This window comes from Pantherophis guttatus, chromosome 3 (genome assembly GCF_059756535.1).
Source record: "Pantherophis guttatus breed Tessera chromosome 3, ASM5975653v1, whole genome shotgun sequence".
In the NCBI taxonomy this organism is placed as follows: domain Eukaryota; kingdom Metazoa; phylum Chordata; class Lepidosauria; order Squamata; family Colubridae; genus Pantherophis; species Pantherophis guttatus.
In genome coordinates, this window is record NC_142065.1 from 79,028,657 (window position 1) to 79,049,321 (window position 20,665).

The 20,665-nt window shown below is 37.8% G+C and overlaps 1 protein-coding gene across 1 annotated transcript; it reads right to left on the reverse strand.

The window, feature by feature from the left end:
* Positions 1-748: 748 nt before the first annotated feature.
* MCOLN3 (mucolipin TRP cation channel 3) lies at positions 749-19,216 on the reverse strand. Its single transcript, XM_034437121.3, has 14 exons — positions 18,365-19,216; positions 14,021-14,244; positions 12,395-12,562; positions 11,806-11,959; positions 9,424-9,508; positions 9,250-9,346; positions 8,094-8,193; positions 7,420-7,532; positions 7,180-7,329; positions 6,042-6,143; positions 5,797-5,919; positions 5,308-5,514; positions 2,127-2,257; positions 749-1,048 (listed from the first exon to the last, which is right to left on the reverse strand). The coding sequence occupies exons 2-14, from the start codon at positions 14,240-14,242 to the stop codon at positions 1,042-1,044; spliced, it is 1,659 nt and encodes a 552-aa protein (XP_034293012.2). The 5' UTR covers positions 14,243-14,244; positions 18,365-19,216; the 3' UTR covers positions 749-1,041.
* Between the last annotated feature and the right edge of the window lie 1,449 nt (positions 19,217-20,665).

Consider the following 20,665-nt stretch of genomic DNA (forward strand, 5'->3'; position numbering starts at 1 on the left):
TTTTTTTTGCTGATATATTCTCATTCATCCTAGTGTTTCAGATTAAATCCTTGGAAGACCAATTTGGGTCCTAAATGATGTTGAACAGTAAAGATAAGATTTTGCATAAAGGAAAATAACTTTTTCTGATACGAGGTATGATCTTTCCCTTTTTAAGGTCAGTTTGCTACTAGCTAACTTATTTAAAACATGGCTGTGCATTTCTTAAAATAGTAAAATATTAAGAATGTTTTTCTGGTATAGAGTACCCAGGGCATTAATAGTGGTTAAGGCACCAGGTAGAAACCAGAAGCCTGTGAATTCTAGTCCTGCCTTAGACATGAAAGCAATGGATAAGAGGCTGTTTAAGTTCCAAATAGGAGTTCTTTCACAGAATAATTAGAATAAATAACGAGGCCAACCATCTTTATGTTGGCTGAAGAACTAACATTCACAAATTCAACAGATTCAACAAACAATTAAACTTGAGAACTCTAAATCTAAAAGTTATCAAGTTGTGGAACACATCAGGAAAAAAATGTAATTTGATGGGGAACCAAAATCCACTCTTGGTTCTCCACTATCAATCTCCTTCAATTCAGTGTTGTGCAAGGAAAGGGTATGAACCATTTTTATAGTTTTATTTTCTGTGGTCACTAAAGGTCTTTTGTGACCTGTGTCAAATCACACGGAGAGAAAATACTGAAACCATTTGCTCTCTTTTACTTTTCAGATAATCTACAGATACCTATAGAAAACTGAGAAAATCTTGTGTGATTAATTCATGTAAGTTATTCATACATTGTGCCTGTAACATCACAATATAATTTTAGTTTTCCACTGTTTTTCATAACAAATTTAAGCTGTCCATTATATGGTAATTATGACTCAATTTATAAATTAGAATTAACATGATTACCAGCACATATTCCAAAAACATTTATGACAATTTTGTGCCTCTTATATTTGAATTTCCTCTTTGATTATTTCTCAGTGAATCTGTGATGATTGTCCAGCTCCAGAATCTCCAACTAATTTCAGCAATTATTGCCAATATTTTTATTAAGACCTAAAGAAGGGGAAAAGATGCAGAGAGATGTTATCCAGCTACACAAAACATATGATAAACAGAAAGAAATCAAAATGGTCCCATTTTATAAATCAAAAAAGATCTATTGATCTAAAGAAAATAATTTTAATAAAACAAGTCATGATGAATAAGAAGGGCAAGGTTAGAAATCTTAATGTTAAAAAAATAAACAATTAATGGGGATAATCACAACTGCTCACTTTAAAAAAATATAACTAATACCTAAGTTATCTTATGCACCATTATTTAAAAGGTCCACTGGTATCTTTATTTCTCAAGCCTTCAGAAACAGTTTAAAATAAATCAATAATTGCTTTCACTTCTGACAATTTGCAATGCTGAAAAAAGCATCTCTCTCTGTCTCTCTCTCTCTCTTATCTATCTATCTATCTATCTATCTATCTATCTATCTTTCTTTCTTTCTTTCTTTCTTTCTTTCTTTCTTTCTTTCTTTCTTTCTTCTATCTATCCTGCTCCAAGAAAAGAAAGTCCCATCATCCTTGTTACACTAAAAAGGGAAAGATGAAAAGAAAAGATGAAAAGAGAAAATAACTAGTACCCTAGCAAAACTATTCAAGCCAACAGATTTAGAGCTGAAAAGGAAGCATCTGAAAAAAACATCCCATTTGATTGAACTCCTGCTCCATTCCTCTAGGCGCCTGAGAGGAGTTGCAGAGCTGGCATGTCAGCATTTCCTCTATTTGCTCAAGAGCCAGAAAAGTTATGGCATGAACTCCTCAAATGGGGAAATGAAAGCAGAATGTTTTGGAAAAAAATCTCTTCCATTTACCAAAGCTGGAAATAAAGTAGCTCAGCTTTCTAATGTGACTTGATACTGAGGGATCATGGGAATCCAGAGCAGCTTTCAAACCTAAGCTTAGGAAGTGCCTATAGTTTCACTAGATTCAAGACTGATGTCCTGTTAACCTGCTTTCTGTTCTCACAGCAGCCAACTTCAGCTTTGTACCCAGGATGGAATATAACATCAAAGAAAAAGGAAAAAAAACACACAAGCTATCAGATGATGCAGTTGTCACCCAGTCCTTTAATCACTAACCTTTTACAACAGCAGAAGATATTTATAGGACTCTCCTCTTCTAATCTGTATCTTCCAGAGTTTGGCAGATCTTTGCACTGGGCTATGAATGAATGAAGTTCTGTCTCTGGAAAGCCTTCATGCTGGTAATGCTAAAAAAAAAATGTTATGTAGAACAACTCCAGTGAATATTAAATGGCTATAAAAAACACAATTTTTAAAGAGTCCTTGGGTGAGGAAAAATAGGATAGGTCAGACAAGGTTTCTGCTGGTGAGTTAGAAGCCATTAAAGGTAGAAAAATGAAGTTCTTGCACCCTGTTTCTCATCCATCTTTCCCCAAGATTCCACATAAGATTAGAGATTAGGATGGATTTGTAAACTATATTTGAACTGGCTTCAAGACTGGTAGAAATAACAGGGGAACACAACCTGGGGCCTCAGGACTCCAGGCAGACTAATTGCCTTGGAGGAAATATTCAGATCTCTTCCAAATTATGCTGCCAAATTATACTTTTTCATATGAGAGGAACATTCTGAAATCAAAAAGCAAAGCCATCTTCCCCAGCTCTTTGTGATTTACATGGATATATGCAGTGGTGGGATACAATTTTTTAAACAACCGGTTCTGTGGGTGTGGCTTATTTGGGTGGGCACGGCTTGGTGGTCATGTGACTGAGTGGCCATGGCTAGCTGATCATGTGACCGGGTGGCCGTGGCTATGTTTATAGGGACTACTCAGAGGGCTGAAAAAAGTCATTTCTGACCGGTCCTCGCACTTTTGACTGGTCCCCACACTTATGACCATCCCCACATTTATGCCCATTGCAGCACTCTCAACAACCATGTCACTCATTTCACAACTGCTTCTCTTCACCACGGTGACAAGATAGGGTGCAAAACGTAAAATGTAAGGACAGTCGTAAGTGTGAGGACCGGTCAAAAGTGCGAGGACCGGTCAAAATAACTTTTTCAGCTCTCTGAATAGTCCATATGCACAAAAGAACTACCCAGAGGGCTTGAAAAAAGTGATTTCTGACAGGTCCTCGCACTTTTGACCGGTCCTCGCACTTATGACTGGTCATCATTTATGCCCGTTGCAGCATTCTTAACAACCGTGTCACTTATTTCACAACTGCGATGCTTCATGTGACCAGGTGGGTGTGGCCAGGTGGTCATATGGCATCGTTTCTTTGCCCTAATGACAGTTTGCTGCAATAGTCGTAAGTGTGACAAATGGTCATAAGTCACTTTTTTCAGTGCCATTGTAACTGTTGTAAATCAAGGATTACCTGTACAAAAATACAAAAAGCTTCTTTGCTTGCAAAAAGCTGCCCTAAATACCTGCAAACTGGAGTTACAAATTAGCACCTTGAAGAATTAAAATAGTTAAAATGCAATGATAACTATCAGCAGCCAATTCTTGCTCATAAAGTGAAACCCTTTAGCAGAGAGTCATTTAAGAATGAAGCAAAGGAGCAAACAGAGTATCTGTTGCTTGTTATACCAATTACCAGAACAAATAGACACAGAACTAGTCAGATTTCCGAAGCTGCTACTTTTCAGGAACAGAGATTAATATTTTTCCTTCCAAACAAAGCTGAATAGGGAAAATTATCTCATCACTAAACACAGGATTAAACATCACCAAAACCCAATTTTAGACCAAAAGTCAGAAAGTATGTAAACTGACGTTTGAATGTCAATCTTTCTAGCTAGCCAAAAAGCATTGCTGAATGTCACTCATCTTGGTTCCTTGTCATTAAAAGCTTCTGCTTCGTTATTCAATTATTTCTTCAAAGTGCTGATCATTACACCCTGGCTGGAAGAACTCCAACAGGGGAGTATTTCCTCGCAACAGCAGTGTAAAAAGCTTAAAACAACCCTTTCCCTTTAAGAAAGTCAAGCAAAAAAACCCCTCCGGAACCAGAAGCGACAGTAAGTCTAGGCATACTGCCGGAGAGGCAGTTTCCGTAAGCAGGGCAATAAAGATTAGGCTAGGAAACAACACCGAATGTTGTAATTCCTTACAGGATTAACCCTGTAAAGTGGAAAAAAACAAAAGGAGATTTATTTTAACAATCGGTTCTCCGAACTGCTTAACTACCAGTTCTACCGAACCGGTCCGAACCGGTAGAATCCCACCACTGGATATATGCATTCAGTTTTATTGCCCAGGAATGGTGATATGGTTCTACCATCTTCCAGCATGGTTTTTCAACCTCCCACAGCACTAGATTTTTCAACTGGTCTCCCATATGAAAGCTAACCAGAGCCAAACCTGCTTTGTCAAATCGTAAGTTAGCTACCAGTAGGTGCTGATGGCTGCTATGGCAGTTATTAAATAATAGAGAGGGAGTAATCATAGGAGTTGTGTTGAATTAAATGTCCTTGTAATTCAATTTAAACATAACATTAACTTAAAATTTTTGTCTTGCTCCTGGGGTCTTCTCATGTCGGTATTGCAAGAAGGTTGCTTGATGGATTTTCTTTTTCTTTTTTTTAAATTCAGTTTAGGGCCTACAAAGGACATTAGGAAATTGGAGCACCCAAACTATCTTCTGAAGAGATTCCCTCATATTATAGACAATGGAAAGGGAAAAACAATTGTTATCATAGTACATGTCTTCTTGCCCAAGGGAAATTAAACACAGCAGCTCAGATTAAAGTAGAGTTGGGAAATTAAGCAATAAGTTACAGCCTTAAACCTCAGTCTTAGTTGTTCTTTAGAACCAGTCCCACCATGCTAACAAACAAAATTTAAACACAAAAACTTGTTTATCACTACAGATATGGAATGAATCAGGGGTGTCAAACTGGCGGTCTGTTGGTTGGATGCATCATGTGGAGGCCACGCCCACCCCAGCTCCGCAAAGGGGGAAAATGTCACGATACGTCATGTGACAGCAACGCGACACTGTGAGTTTGATACCCGTGGAATAAATGATGACCCCGCATCATGCAAATGGTTCTTTCTTGCTTACTTGCAGTAAATATGAACTTATCAGAGCTCTGTGTCGTTTGTATGATGATGTCATGATGCTATGCTGAATTCTTGCAAAGGTGTAGATAGAATATCTCTGTATGTACAGAAGACTAATGAAATGAACAAAATCATTTCATATTCAGAAAACCATTTCAGAACTTTGGAAAATTCACATTTAAAAGATTAAACGTAACATCCTATAGTAAATGTCTATGTACCTTCACTGTTTCATACGTGTCTGTAATTAGGGCAATGAAGAGACTCAGGACCATGTAGATAAAGAGGCTAATGAAAGAGTAGAGGTAAATCCGGCTGAACAGCCACACCAGGTAGCTTTTCTGTTGCATTTTTGCAAAAGTAGCAAACATGTCATCTCCATTTATCAAAGAGAAAAGACATTCAGAAACCATATTCAAGGTATGGAACTAGAAGAGAACAAACAGACAAAAGAAAAGAAAATTATTTCCATTTTTGCTCAAGTTGTTTAAAAAATACTGGCCAAATACAGTAAACTGCAAATAAATGTTACATGTTTTACTCAATACCAGCCCTTGAAAAACCCAGGATATTACCATATTTTATTAATGTTTGCATCAATGCCTCAGATAATAGAGAATATATACTTATACATGAGAACTCCATATTCTGGTGAGAATGTCTAGTTATATAACTACAAAATTAGATGACAAACATCCCAATGACAGTACCTTAGCATGATATGGGCCCAGCACAATCCAGCCACAGAAGCAATAACCCAGATAAATCATAGCCGCACAGCAGCAAAATCGAATGACATTAGGCAATGCTGCACGGAGGGTCAAAATAAGCAGCTGAAAAACAAGGCCGAAACAAAAACCCAGAGATACTCATTAGACTTTCCAAAGGTATTCAGTACTGCCAGATAATAACAGAAATAAATACCAAGGGCAGGAAGGTTCCAGAAGATCCTTACATTATATTTCTGAAAGAAGCTGAGGTAGCGGATCACTCCAAGCCACACAAGCATGGTGGAAGTTCCTAAGAGGATACTGCAGATGTCATAGCTTGTCAGACTCTATATGAAGATTAAGATGATGTTCAATAAGTTACACTGAGTGAATTTCAGGTGGGGTGCCCAGAAAAAAAAACCCTTTCATATTCATTTTAATACTTGGGAACACTGTATTTTCTTGACTTTTGACACTGAGATGGCTGGCATATAAATAAATATTTTTGCTGGATTAACAGATAGACAAGACCATTCTTGGAAGGTGGCATGCAGAGCCCTCTCTGCGGGCACGGCAGCCGTCGCCCCAGCCCAGCTCCACCGCGCATATGTGTGTGTGCCTCCTGCTGGCTAGCTGGTTGTCAGGTCTCTGTCGCGCATGCGTGGGGGGTGGGGCACATATGGGGGACGCGCATGCGCATGGTGCATGTGCGGGGGCACTCGAACTGCATTTTGGGGCCTTGTGCGGCACCCCTGCACTCCATTTTGGCTTCCAGGTTGGTGCAGGAGGCCTTCCAGGCCCAAAATGGGGCACCATGTACCCGTTTTGGGCCTGGAAGGCCTCCTGCACCAACCTGGAAGCCAAAAATAGTTGAAGGGGGGCAGGGCACATGCAGGGGGGGTCACATGTGTATGCACGGGGGACGGGGGAGTCTTGTGCATGCACTGGGGTTGTGTGTGCATGTGCGGAAGTCGGGTGCGGAGGGGTCACACGCACATTGCATTATGAGTACGGGTGTGTGGACGGCAAAAAAGTTAGCCATCGCTGTTTTATGACATTAAAAAATTGGGATGAAAAATGATAGAGGGCTGTTTCCTGGTGAACAGAGAGCACAAGTGAGCTGCACAACAAATTAATAGACTTTTGATGATATGCACATATACTGCTCATTCCTAATTTATAATAAAATTACCATGGTTAGGCAAAATATACAGCTAGAAAAGTCCTTTCTGTGGAGCAGCAGTTTTCTCAATCTGACCATTTCCCCCAATTGAAGACTCAACTGAACTATGAAAATAAGAAATTCAGATTGGCCAATAAAATTTCAATTGGGACTTCCAAAACTGGAACTCAGGTCATCTAATCAGCATTCAAGTCACTTACCTTAGCTTGTATCTCCATCTTTAATGTAGAACCAACTATGGTAAGAAGGTCACTAACGATGATCATGATATACCATCCGTTGACAAATTCCATCTGATCAGAGAAAGATACTTCTTTCTTATAGTGATGTTGGAAAAAAGTCACAAATTCCTAGGATATGTGAGTGGGCAAGAAAAGAGAAATTGCTGTTGAGAAGCTGCAATTACATTTATTAAGAGATACTGACAAACATAAGCTTACCCTTTGTAGATGAATTCCTTTAATTACAGATCGTGTGCAGAGAATCAGTGATGCAAGACATGTCAGTATGACAAAACCATCAAAGATCATCATGTAGTGGGTATTCTTCTGTACTGGGGGGAAAAAAGATTGATTTACTTGTCTATGTGTAATTGTTAACCTGATACTCTGATAGGACACATACTCTTTTGTGTCTGTAGGGGAATTTTCTTCGTGAAATTGCCTTGAGAGAGTGCTAATAATGGAGAAGAGGCCTTCATCTTACTTAATCTTTCAATACATGTCATTGAAAAAGGGAGAGGTGGATAATTAAAGGATTCAGAGTCATCAAAAAGAATGAATGCTTCACACCTTTCGGTAGTCTAAAGAAAACTCCTCCTCTCTCAAGTTAGTTATTTGCATTTGGGGCAAATTTCCCATTGTGGGGAATTCCCTTCTAATATACTGTAAATATTAATCATATAGAAAGACTTTTTAAGGACTATAGCAAACAATGAAATGATGTAACACACTCATATTCAAATTGTGTGCCCAGTTGACCCACACACTTTAAAAAATACAGTTACTGCAGATTATAGTAAATACTATATTTAACTTCATGCATCACAAGACCTTCAATAAAACCACTAAGTGCTAAATAATAACAAAACTATGATTTTTTTAAAAAAACTTACTCGATCCAGAAACATGCCAGTCTTTACATTCCTTGATGGCAATATCATTGTCTAGGCTTATTTTAATTCTTCCACTATGAGCTTTGTTATCAAAGACTATCTGTAGATATTATGGAGGTAGAAAAGATATTATTATTACTTCTAAAGACTTCTATCACTCACTAATTCAGATAGGTTGAATTTGAGAATTATCCATCTAGCAAATTAAAAAATCTGAACAGTTTATGCCAAATGCTTAGGAAATAAAAGCAAAAGCAAAATCCATCCATTCATCTATCTATTCTTCTTCTCAAAGAAGCCATAAAGACTTATAGTTATCTTGAAGTATAACTTTGAAGCAGTGGTGGCATATAAAAAAGCATGTCCTGTAAAAAACAGAAAATGCTTAGGGTTTTGGGGTTTTTTGCCTATGCATTTAGTTCTGTCAATGTACCATTCTTTCCAAAATCTAAGCAGTTTAAAAATAAGACAGAGAAATAAAATGAAGGAAGACTATATTTGAATAACTCTGGAACAAAAAATAACAAACTATGAGAGAACATAACCCAATTTCTCCATCTTTTTAGTATTGTTTTAGAAATATTGCTATTCTTATCACTATTAGGGTTTTATTGCACTTTTCCATCTGAGGAGTATTCAAGATAGCCATCAGCTACCATCAACAAAAAAGAAATAGAAACAAATTTTAAAATGCACAATTAGAATATAGTTACATACATAAGCAAAAGTATTAATATTATTCTTAATACAATTCAAAAAGCTAACTATTCAGAAATATGTTTTGAACTTACTAAAAGGAGAAAAGGTGAATTACTGAATCGGTATTTGCAGCTGTGGGCAGGCAATTTTCTGGTAGCACTAAATCACTGGTGCCTGCCTCTTGATGTAGATTCAGCTTCATAGTTTTACTTCATTCTCTGCTTCTCCTAAATTGCTAGTACATATACTGCAACAGTCTACTTTAAGAAGAAGTTGACACAATCTAGGCCCATTTCTCCCATCCAAACCTGCCCTTCAGAAAAAGGCTAATTACAAGTCTTCATCAGGAGTTCAAACTTTTTTTTTTGACTTGCTTTTCTACTCATGATGCTACCTAGTTTATCTGCAAATAAACAACCGGCTCAGAAAGTTCTAAGGACTCTAGGTTTTTACTTACTGTTAGTGTGAAATCATAGCAGTCTGGGAGTTCATGTTGTCGAATGGTCTGGAGATTAATGGCCTTCAGTTTGAACACGAGTGTCAGAGTCACAAGTCTAGAATAGAGACTGGAGCTTTATTTCAGAATTACCAAAAATCTGCAAGAATATCAACAACTTTTATTTCTCTTCACCTATGGAAGTCTAAAGTGAAATTGAAAGGAGTCTTCCTCAGTGTCCCATTTTCCAGAGGTAGGATTGGCTCCACATAAAGACACTCTGTGGGAAGACAGATGGTTTATATAGAAAATACTTGACATTTCATAAGCTGAAGAAGACAGAAAATCAGTAATAAGGAAATTAAATCCAGTCTGGTCATTAGTAGTCTTATCTAAATAATATGAGAAGTAAAATCTTTCTTTATACTTGCAAGAAAAAAGCAGCTATGTTTTTTCATTGATTTAATGTATACATTTACTGAACTTCTGCCTTGTGGAAATTCTTATTTGTTAAAGAATCCCTGGAAATATCTGCTACTTAAAAATAAATTCAAAAAGGAAATTTTATACTTGATCCACAGATCAGTACCCTAATACCAAATAAGTGTAGAATTACAATATTATTCCTATGGTTACAGAGAATATCTTCTATTTATGTCTATAGAACGATATTTCCACGCAGTTATAAATTACTTACATCTAAATAAAATGAAGAAACAGTAATTCAAAAAGTCCTTATAATTATAATGTAATCGTAATTGCATACACATATATCAAGAAAAGACCCTCAATCTTTCAACAGTCCTTTAATATCTTTCAAACACAATAAGTTTGAGCTAAAACGTCCTTACAGAATTCAGCCTTCAGTATTGTTCGGAAATGTTGTGCATATATACAGTATTTACTACATTAGTTCACTAAGAGATTATTATTTATGTCACTATTTCCAAACTCCAAAAGGAAGTCACAATGCTTCTGAACTACCATAACAGACACTACCAATAATTATATACGTTCAGTAATCAAAATTAATGTTGAACAGTTAAGACTGACCACTTAAGTTTATTCACAAAGTTTCAGAGGTCCAGTCTGAAAGACAGGGCAGAGTCAGCCAAGATATTTTGGTATTTGCCTAAAGAACATGAACATGAAAGGCACCCTGCCCAGGTCAGGAACATAAGCTAACTGGCTTTGTAAATGTATCGTAAGGTGATGTTTTCTTCAATACTTCAGGGCAAAAGAGTAAGAGCGCAAAATAATCCACACAGCAAACATTTATGTCATCCAACAGGTTACTAATGCTTTCTGTCACATGTCTGCGGTCTGACTGACTGTTTCACTTTGCCTAATGGTAAATCTCACCCTGAACCTGAATCACCAATTAGTGTTGAGATTACACAACTGATGTCTGCAATGTTGAGTTGGCAAGACATTTTTGTGGAAGAGGGATGGCAATCTGTTTCGGTTTTGATTATACTACAGTATCTTGCAAGTAGATGCACCCTTAACTCTGTTCAATAATTACCGGTATGAAGAACCTGCTTCAGATACAATTACAATAGAGTCATCACACTGGCCTACGAGTCAGCAATTTTTATTAGCAGAGTATCAGGCCACTTGGAAACTAAACCACGTACACCCCAAAAATGCTTTTTCAAGAGGCAACTTTCTAGAAAGTCCAGTTGCTTCTTGAAAAAGCACTTTCAGGACAACCATGACCTGGATAACTGAGAATCTCCATAGATATAAACCATGTACAGCTGTATGGAACATATTAGGTTTGACTGAAGCTGACATTGTTTGAGTGACATGGGGCAAGGAATTAAGTGAAGCACTCACATCACTACTGCAGTTTTCATAATGACTTAAACAAGACTGCAATGAACAGGTAGTCCTCACTTACCAACCACACTTGCTAAGTGATATAGTCATGAAGTGAAACATCACGTGACAGTGCCATGCTCAGGATGTCAGTTCCACTGAGGTCATTAACCAAATCACCTCAAGTTGTTAAGCGAAATGTCATGTGACCACGACTTGTGACTTCCTGCCATTTTCCACAATGATTCTGCTTGTTGGAAGCCAGCTACGAAGGTCACAAATGTCAATCACATGATGATGGGACGCTGTGTCTACGGTATTATAAATACACGCCAATTGCAAAGCACCCGAATTGTGATTGTGTGACCGCAGGGATGCTGCAACAGCTACAAGTTCGGGGATTGGTCTTAAATATACCTTTTCACTGTTGTCATAACTCTGAACTGTTGCTGAATGAAGCAATTGGTAAATGAGGACTATCTGCGATACTTGAGTTTCTTCCTGTACAGTGTGTCTAATAAAATATCTGAAGTGTCTATTAATTATACTGTAATGTTACTGGAAATTACTATGTATTTGCTTTTAAACACTATGACTTTCCTCAAGTTGTCTCTCTTTCTGACCTCTCTTTCGCCCTTCTTCTCTCTCTCTCTCTCTCTCTCTCTCTCTCTCTCTCTCTCTCTCTCTCTCTCTCATTCTCCTTTCTCTGTCACACACAGAAACAATCTATCTGATTTGAGTATTTCAGTATATCACCAGTTTCAATTTCTGGGTCAATATCGAAAGTGTCATTTCCAGGGCTGATAATTCCTCTCTTGTAGAAGTACTGACATATTGCCATGGGCGTCTCTTCAGCTCCTTTCTTTTCGTAGGCATGATTTCCAACAGAAATAGTACGCAGCTGTAAGAACTAAGCGACAAGGGACAACCAGTTAATGGAGCTGTCTGATAATTAAAACTGAGCTAATTAGAGAGGCAAGAGAATGTCTGTGATGGAACATTCTGCTTTTCAGATTTATTGACCTTATGAATGGAATTATAAAGACTAAGGTTCAAATAAAACTCAGTGAAATGGATTCAATTACAGAAAACCTCATTTTTATGGGCTAATTGGCCATGTCACATTTATCTCATGAGGCTATCATGAAATTAAAAGGTCTCCATCTCTTGACTCATTAGAGCCAATGTAAGTTATACGGTACAGGAAACCAATCTGATTTTCCTTCTGTTCATATCTGTTCACATATACTGACTTGGCTTTTTTCAAGCTTAGTTTAAATTCAGTGTATAATTTTACTTTTATACAATATAAGGATGCTTTTTATATATACATATAAAAATTTACCTGGTTTATTGTGAAGGAGATCTGGTCATAGACCTCGGTTTGCGTGTAGACCGCATAGGTGTCATCCATGCTGTCTGTATAACCTTTCAGGAATAGATGCTTAAAGGATATTGTGTTTTCTTCTTTAAATGCAACCACCATTTGATTGCTTAGCCCAAAAACTACAAGCTGAAAATATCCCCCCCCCAAAATTTAAATATTAGCAGTCTGTAATGTAAACTTTTCTCCACAAATATTGGTCACGTATTGATAATTACAACCCAGGTCATTAAATGTGGAGCTCATATGTAGTATGAATTTAGTATCAGTTTCAACAGAAAGGGAATCCTTCAGCTAAAATACTCAATAAGTTCATTCTGACAACAAGTACATTAATTTTTATAGCTCTTGGAGCATTCTTAGCTGGTTCTATGCCTTCCACCGTTCCCTACTCCTTCCTTTGGTAGATTCATCTTACTCTGGGAGCATGAAAGGGACCTTGTAAATAAATCAGTAACTGAGCATGTAGAAAAGGAGAGGTGGGTAGCATCCCTCCTATTTTACAAATTTTATTTTCATTCAGTGATCAAACCTTCTCCTAAATTTATGTGCCATAATAATTATATTCTTGTTACCTTTATTATTTAGCCCTGTTCAATATTACAACTGTATTATTTTTTTGATCTTGGATATGGTTTGCTGAATAAAAACATTGGATAATATTAGTATAGTTCATATTGGACATTCTTATACTGTATTCTGAACACACACAAAAACAATAGTTGATGAGCAATGAGCATTTACTAGAAGGTTGAAGACTGACACATATAATAATGAAATGAAATGAAACAAAACTGCAGCTGTAATCTTGATATTGTTCATTGTCTCCACTTGACTAATGGCCCATTCTGTCCATTACCCCAATTTAGCACCCATCAGATATTTGAACTAAAAATCCTTTAATTCCTAAACAAGATGGCTATGTTAGTTGGCACTCACAGATGGAGAACATATGATGAGGATACATACAATATTATTAAACTTGTCAATACTAAATACCTGACAAAAATATTTTCCTCCAAAGTATTCAGGATGCAAGAACACTGAGGTCATTTCAATATTTACAGATGGTCCTCGACTTACGATCACAATTGTGACCAGAATTTCTGTTGCTAAGCAAGGCAATTATTACATGAATTGTACCTTATTTTATAATCTTTTTTTAGGGGGGACACGGTTGTTAAATGAATCATTGGTTATTAATTTAATTATGTGATTGCTAAACAAATCCAGCTTTCCCCATTGACTTTGCTTGTTGGAAGCCAGCTGGGAAGATTGCAAATGCTGATCACATTTCTCTAGGATGCTGAACCATCATTAGTATATGCTGGTTGCCAAATTCTAATCACATGACCATGCCATCGTAATTTCAGACAGTTGGTAAAGTAATGGTTATAAGTTGAGGACTACCTGTATTAAGGTCTGAAAGTTTCAAATACTATACAGATGGTTCTGAAAACACAATTCTCAAAGCATCAGTAAATCAGGTGTTGCCACTTAACTGGTTATAACTTCTTGAATTTGTATTGCAATAACCAAAAATGTGTGAGTTAAAAAAAAAAATTGTATCGCAGCTGTGTACCTCACCTGGATAGTAACCATGGCTATTTTCAGAATTTGTATGACAAGCTTCCACGGTTTCCTTCCTCGGGCCCAGAATTTTTCACAGGGATTCATAAAGAAAAATTTAAGTTTCCTTCTCAACTGATCTTCCAGAAGCTGGCACATTGATGAATGATGCTTGACATTGTATAAGTTTTCATCATCCTGAGTACTGCAGCTGCCTACAAGCACTTCAGGATTTTCCATTGCTGGAACAGAAAAACATTAGCAATATTGGAATGATTAACCAAAGATGCTATACATGTGTTTGTGAGCATATCTAAAACTCAAGGTGTGATTGTCTCCTTTAACAATGAGAGTTTCAGCTCTGAACTACAAGTATTACAGCACCTTCCATGCCAAATTATAGCCAGCCGATGTTATTTTATCAGCTAATCATAGCAGTGAAAAAGATATTAACAGTGAAGAAAAATGAGTTCTCCCACAGTTCTCACGTTCCTATCATAGAAAGCACTATTTTTGGAACCAAACATAAGGAAGTTCTTTCCATAAACACATTATTTTGTATATCAGTTTTCCTGTTTAGATTTTACAGTTGGATATTGTTTCAAGAGTTATTTCTCAAAAAAATTCTTTTTTAAAAAAATTCCCCTCTCTCATACATGCACATTCATCCTTGGCTCTTGCTTGATTTCTGCAACATCATGAAATGGCTGACAATCACGGTTTCTGAATGGTCTAGAAGTCCAATAAATGAATAATTGTGTGTTCTTTCTTACTCTCATACAGATCACCCTTTCAGAGAAAAGCCATAGAACAAACCAATTTTTAAATCCAACTTCTTGAAATACTGTGAGCCAAGAAACTTTAGCACACTGGGAAGCTTCCATAAACAACTTCCTGGGCTTTTTAGTATTAGGAACCCTAGAAATTACAATACATTCTGTTTGCTCTTAGAATACAAATATCACAGAATCTGCTTGAACTTCCTTCTAGTTCTATTGACCCTCTCCTTCACAGAAGGCATGTGAATTATTTAGTGCTGTATTTGCAACATTGGCCTTAATATATCACAGGTTTTTGGTAGAGGACAAACATTAAAAGCAGGTGCAGCTCCATTCCTAAGTAAGTGTACTCAGAGGCAGATCCCTCATCTGAAAAATTGTGTTTTCTCCCATTCATGTCTTGGTAGAAAGACAATAAGTAGGAAGCAGATCCATTGTGAGAATGATGACAAGGTATCATCAGCATCTTCAATACAGAAGATACCAGAAAACCAGGTTAACTAAATTCAATGAATTTACTCTTAAGGACTGTATGTGCTCAAGAAATATAATTGCACTTTTGGTATTGCTATGAAAAACAAAAGAAGCAATATTTGGAAAACAGATTCCTATGCATATAAAGGACAAAGAAGCTAATCTATAAAGCAGTAGCTCTCTTCCCTTCTCTTTCCCTTCCCTTCTCTCCTCTTCCCTGGTCCAGGATCTATAGTATATGTGGCAGATTCCTCAATTCCTCTCTTTTTCTCTCAAAAAGCACCAACCCACAATATCACATCAGTAGATGTGCAAAAACACAAAACATATCTATGTCAGAAATTTTTATATCAATTATATAGACTAGACTAGACTAGACTAGACTAGACTAGACTAGACTAGACTAGACTAGACTAGAATAGAATAGAATAGAATAGAATAGAATAGAATAGAATAGAATATTTTATTGGCCAAGTATGATTGAACACACAAGGAATTTGTCTTCAGTGCATAAACTCTCATTGTACATAAAAGCTATTAGTGATAAATCATGATCATAGTCATGACTTTTTATTTTTATGATGAATCATAAAAATACATTCATCATAAATCATAAGATACAACACTTAGTGATAGTCATAGGATACTAAATAAGCAATCAACATAAATGTTGATACAGTATATGCAGATAAATGGGAGGAAAATCATTATAAATTATCTCATTTGACACTGGCATTTAAACAAGAACTGATTTTCTGCTTATTCTAAAGCAGTATAAAAATATTTTCATATATTAAATTATTTTGTGGGAACTATCATATTTGTGCCACATGACTGCCTATTCCTATAGGCTTATTAATATCATATCGATTCTATAATACTGCCAGCCCAACAGGGATGCTCACAATCTCACAAGGTACAGTAAAACCCATGCAAAACTGGGCCTGATCCCAAATTACTTATACAAATGTTGCAGTCCACTTATCAAATATAATGCTAAACATTCTCGTTCTTTATTGATTTACCCTTAAATTGTCAAATAAGAGCCAGAGGAAGTATCTGTATGCATAGAGTTAATTAGTGAATATAAAATCCCAGAATCCATTTTTAGTATCATCATTTGAAAGTGACCAGAATTCAGAAAAATCTTTGAAGAACAGGAAGCCAGTAATGTAATCATATCCTTGAGTTGAATTTTATTCCTGATGACAACATAAGGGTTTGTTTGTTTGTTTGTTTGGCTGCAATCTGGTAATGGTCTTGCCACTGCCTTATAGGATTTTTCACAACTAGTCTATACATGAGATTCTTCACAGACTTCCATCCAAGTGCTAAGTACCAAGTAGTCCCTGCTCCACTGTTCAACTAGACAAGGTGCTACCACTTGTTGAAACTTTTGATTTAGTTAGCCAGATTTTTCAATTCAATTCAATTAGTATATTTTCCATGTATTTAATAGGTTTGTATTTAGGAAGTTCAGAGTAGCTTTATAAAATAAATAAGCGTGGTAGATTTAGCTGGGCATCTATGGTTTGTCAACACTACTATATAAGTGTCTCACAGAAGCAGACTCTAAATTTCTGACACCGAGTCTCAATTATTCTAGCCACTGATGGATTATACCACACCCTGTAACTAAAATCCACTTCAAGGAACTGAACTGTTCTACAAGCTAAAATTAAAAAGCCAGTTGAATTTGAAAAAGGAGTTATGATTAACCTTGCATCACTCAGTTGAAGTTAAAAACAAAGTTCTAGAAAGCTTTTGTTCATTCACTTAGATATACAAGCATTTTAGCTTTTTCCACAATTTTGAAAAATATTCAAATATCCTTCAAATAAAAAAATAGCCTCCAGAAAGATGTGGGGTTTTTGTTTTTGTAGATATGCAGCGTGATCATGCTTGTGGGAATGATAAATAGCCATGATTCATCTGCATAACCAATAACATAGTGCCATTCATTAAAATGATTTTAAAGAAAGGACATACAGAATTAACATTACCTCTACAATATAACATAAGGCAACAATAACTCCATAACAGTTTTAATCTGAATGGGAAGGAACATATTTTAGCATCAACCAGAGTTTTTTTAAATTTACGAACTCTCCTCTAAGTTGTCCAGTTGAAGAAACTTAACACCAATTATCTAAAAAGAAATCTACTGTACAAAGGAAGGGCATATAGATTTAAAATTACCTCCACAATAAAGCATAAGAGAGCAATACATTCATATAACTTTTCATTTGAATGGGAAGGAAGGGATTTTATCACAATCCAGAAGTCTTCCAATTGAAGAAACTTTTTAAAATGTCAATTTAACTAAGGAGGAATCTAAAACAATGCCCACCTATCTAAGAACTTAACTTAATTAGAATAATGAATATTTCCATTAAGTCAACATAGGGTTATACTGATTAATTAAATTAGGTTTTAACAGTTAATTGATCACTTCTATACCCATTGGTATTCTAGTGAAACTATAAGTTTGAAGGAAAAAAGGATGCCACCTTCATGTTTAGATGGCATATGCATATATTTCAATATATGCAATTTTATAAAAATCATTCCCTTCATTAGCAGCAGAAGGGGGGATGCAAATGTAGAGTTTGTCCCAAGTACAGAAGCATCCCTTTTGAGAAAAACAAACAAAAGTGATATTAAATAAATATTAAATAATAATTATTATTTTTAAAATACTCCAAAAATCCCCCAATTAAGAGGGAGAAGAGCTTTTTAGTCCAGTAGAAAGGCTTAGAAAAATTAAATTAAATATTCCTCCTTCCAGCCACAGCTCTCAGTACTGGAATTTTACCGCTTTGTCCTTTATAAATCCTTCGTGGAAAGGTTCTGGGGCACCAAAGAAAAGCAAGCTCCGTCCCGCGAAGGGTCTGTCTTAAAAACACGGCTGGACCCCCTCCCTGGCCTAGTTCCATAATTCAGAAGCGCGATCGGATCCAACCAGAGGCAGCCCATTTTCACACACACACACACACACACACACACACACACATACACACACACACACATCCGTCTCTCTCTGCTCAGGAAGCCTCTTCCTCCCACCATCCAAAGGAAGGACATAAGCGCCCGCCGACCCCAGACTCACCTTTCCAAAAGAAAGTGGCACCGCTGGTGCCAGGGCGTCCCTTGCGTGCCTTGAACTCCCCCCGCCTAGAACCGGGGAGGGGAGGTGCTTTTATTTTTAAAGTCCTACTTCAGCCCCGGCAGGTGAAGCTGGTTTCTCGAAGCGAGCGAGCGAGCGCCGGGGTTGCCTTACATCGCCGCCAGGCAGAAGAGTCACCTGAGCCTCGCGACAAAGCAAAGGCGAGGCGACGCAGGACGTGGCGGCTTCGGCCCGACTCCGCTGCCAGAGCCGTGCCTGGGGAGCATCCCCAGAAGCCGGGCGATGAGCAGCAGTCGGAGATTGCAGGAGGGAGAAGCTGCTCCTCTGCGCCGGCGCCACGTGACCGAGGACAGCTTCTGCCGCCCTTTTCGTCAGCCTCCTCCTCCTCCTCCTCCTCCTCGCCCAAAGGCAATGCGATCCGAGGCCGGCCAGCCGCCCCGCCCGGGCGCAAACCGCAGCAGGCCTGACGGGTTGTTTGGGGAGAAGGCGGCATCTGATTTCCATCGCTCCAATTCTCCTAAATCGATCGCTTCGCAAGCTGCCTTTTCCTCTCTCCAGACCAGAGTCATGGTCTGGAGCGGCCTGAGCTATTAAGGATGGTGTCTTCAGAAAAAGGACTCGGGGGCAGAGATCCAGAAGAAGACCTGATTTACCAGATTTTGAATGTAGCTGTAATGCATTGAAAAACAGCCCCTGCCTGTAAATGGCAATAGGATAGGATAGGATAGGATAGGATAGGATAGGATAGGATAGGATAGGATAGGATAGGATGATGGTGAACCTTTTAGGCACCGAATGTCCAAAATATACGTGCGTGCCCAAACTGCAAGGTGTGGGCGCATGCGTGTGGGCGCCCTCCCACAAGCACGACAGAGACCCGAAACAGAGCTGGGGCGACGGCGCTCGGGCCCACAGAGAGGGCTCTGTGTACCACCTCTGGCACGCGTGCCATAGGTTTACCACCACAGGAATAGAATAACAGAGTTGGAAGGGACCTTGGAGGTCTTCTAGTCCAACCTGAAGTGCTTAGGCAGAATACCCTACATCACTTCAGACAAATGGTTATCCAATCTCGGCTTAAAAACGTCCAATGTTGGAGCATTCACAACTTCTGGAGGCAAGCTGTTCCACTGATTAATTGTTCTATCGGGAAATTTCTCCTTAGTTCTAAGTTGCTTCTGTCCTTGATTAGTTTCCACCTATTGTTTCTTGTCCTGCCCTCAGGTGCTTTGGAGAACACCTTGACTCCCTCTTCTTTGTGGCAGCCCCTGAGATATTGGAACACTGCTATCATGTCACCCCTAGTCCTTCTTTTCATCAGACTAGACATACCCAGTTCCAGTGACTGTTCTTTATATGTTTTAGCGTCCAATCCCCTAATCATCTTTGTTGCTCTTCTTTGCATTCTTCTAGAGTCTCAACATCTTTTTTAAATCATAGCGACCAAAACTGGAATCAGTATTCCAGTTTTGTGGCCTTACCAGGGCATTATAAAGTGGTATTAACATTTCATGTGATCTTGATTCTATCCCTCTGTTTATGCAGCCTACAACTGTGTTGGCTTTTTTGGCAGCTGCAGCACACTGCTGGCTCATATTTAAGTGATTGTCCACTAGGACTCCAAGATCCCTCTCACGGTTACTACTATTGAACAAGGTACCACATATGCTGTACCTGTGCATTTTGTTTTTCTTGCCTAAATGTAGAACCTTACTTTTTTCACCATTGAATTTCATTTTGTTAGATAGCGCCCAATGTTCAAGTCTGTCAAGATCCTTCTGTATCTTAAGCCTATCTTCTGAAGTGTTGGCTATTCCTGCTAGCTTGGTGTCGTCTGCAAATTTGATGAGTTCCCCATCTGTCCCCTCGTCCAAATCATTGAAGATGTTGAAGAGTACTGGGCCTAAAACAGAGCCATGGGGTACCCCACTGCATACTTCCCTCCATGTAGATACAGTTCTATTGAGGGCTACACGCTGAGTGCGGAATACTGGATTAAAGTGACTTGTTATTAAACATTCTACTAACCCTGGTTGGTTAGCCTTACTAGTACCCATCTGAAATTTGCCCCTGGTGTTTATGGGTTTTCTGCTCTATAGCTTGGTGTTAGTAGACCCACACAATCTACAACAAAGGAGTACGCTTTCAAGAAACTAATGAACATGACATAAATCGATAAAAAGCATCAGTGCCATACCAGATTTAATAAAAACATACTAAAATATTGTGTATACTCTATCAAGATAGTTAAGGTCATATAAATCCTAGGGTTATTTTAAAGAA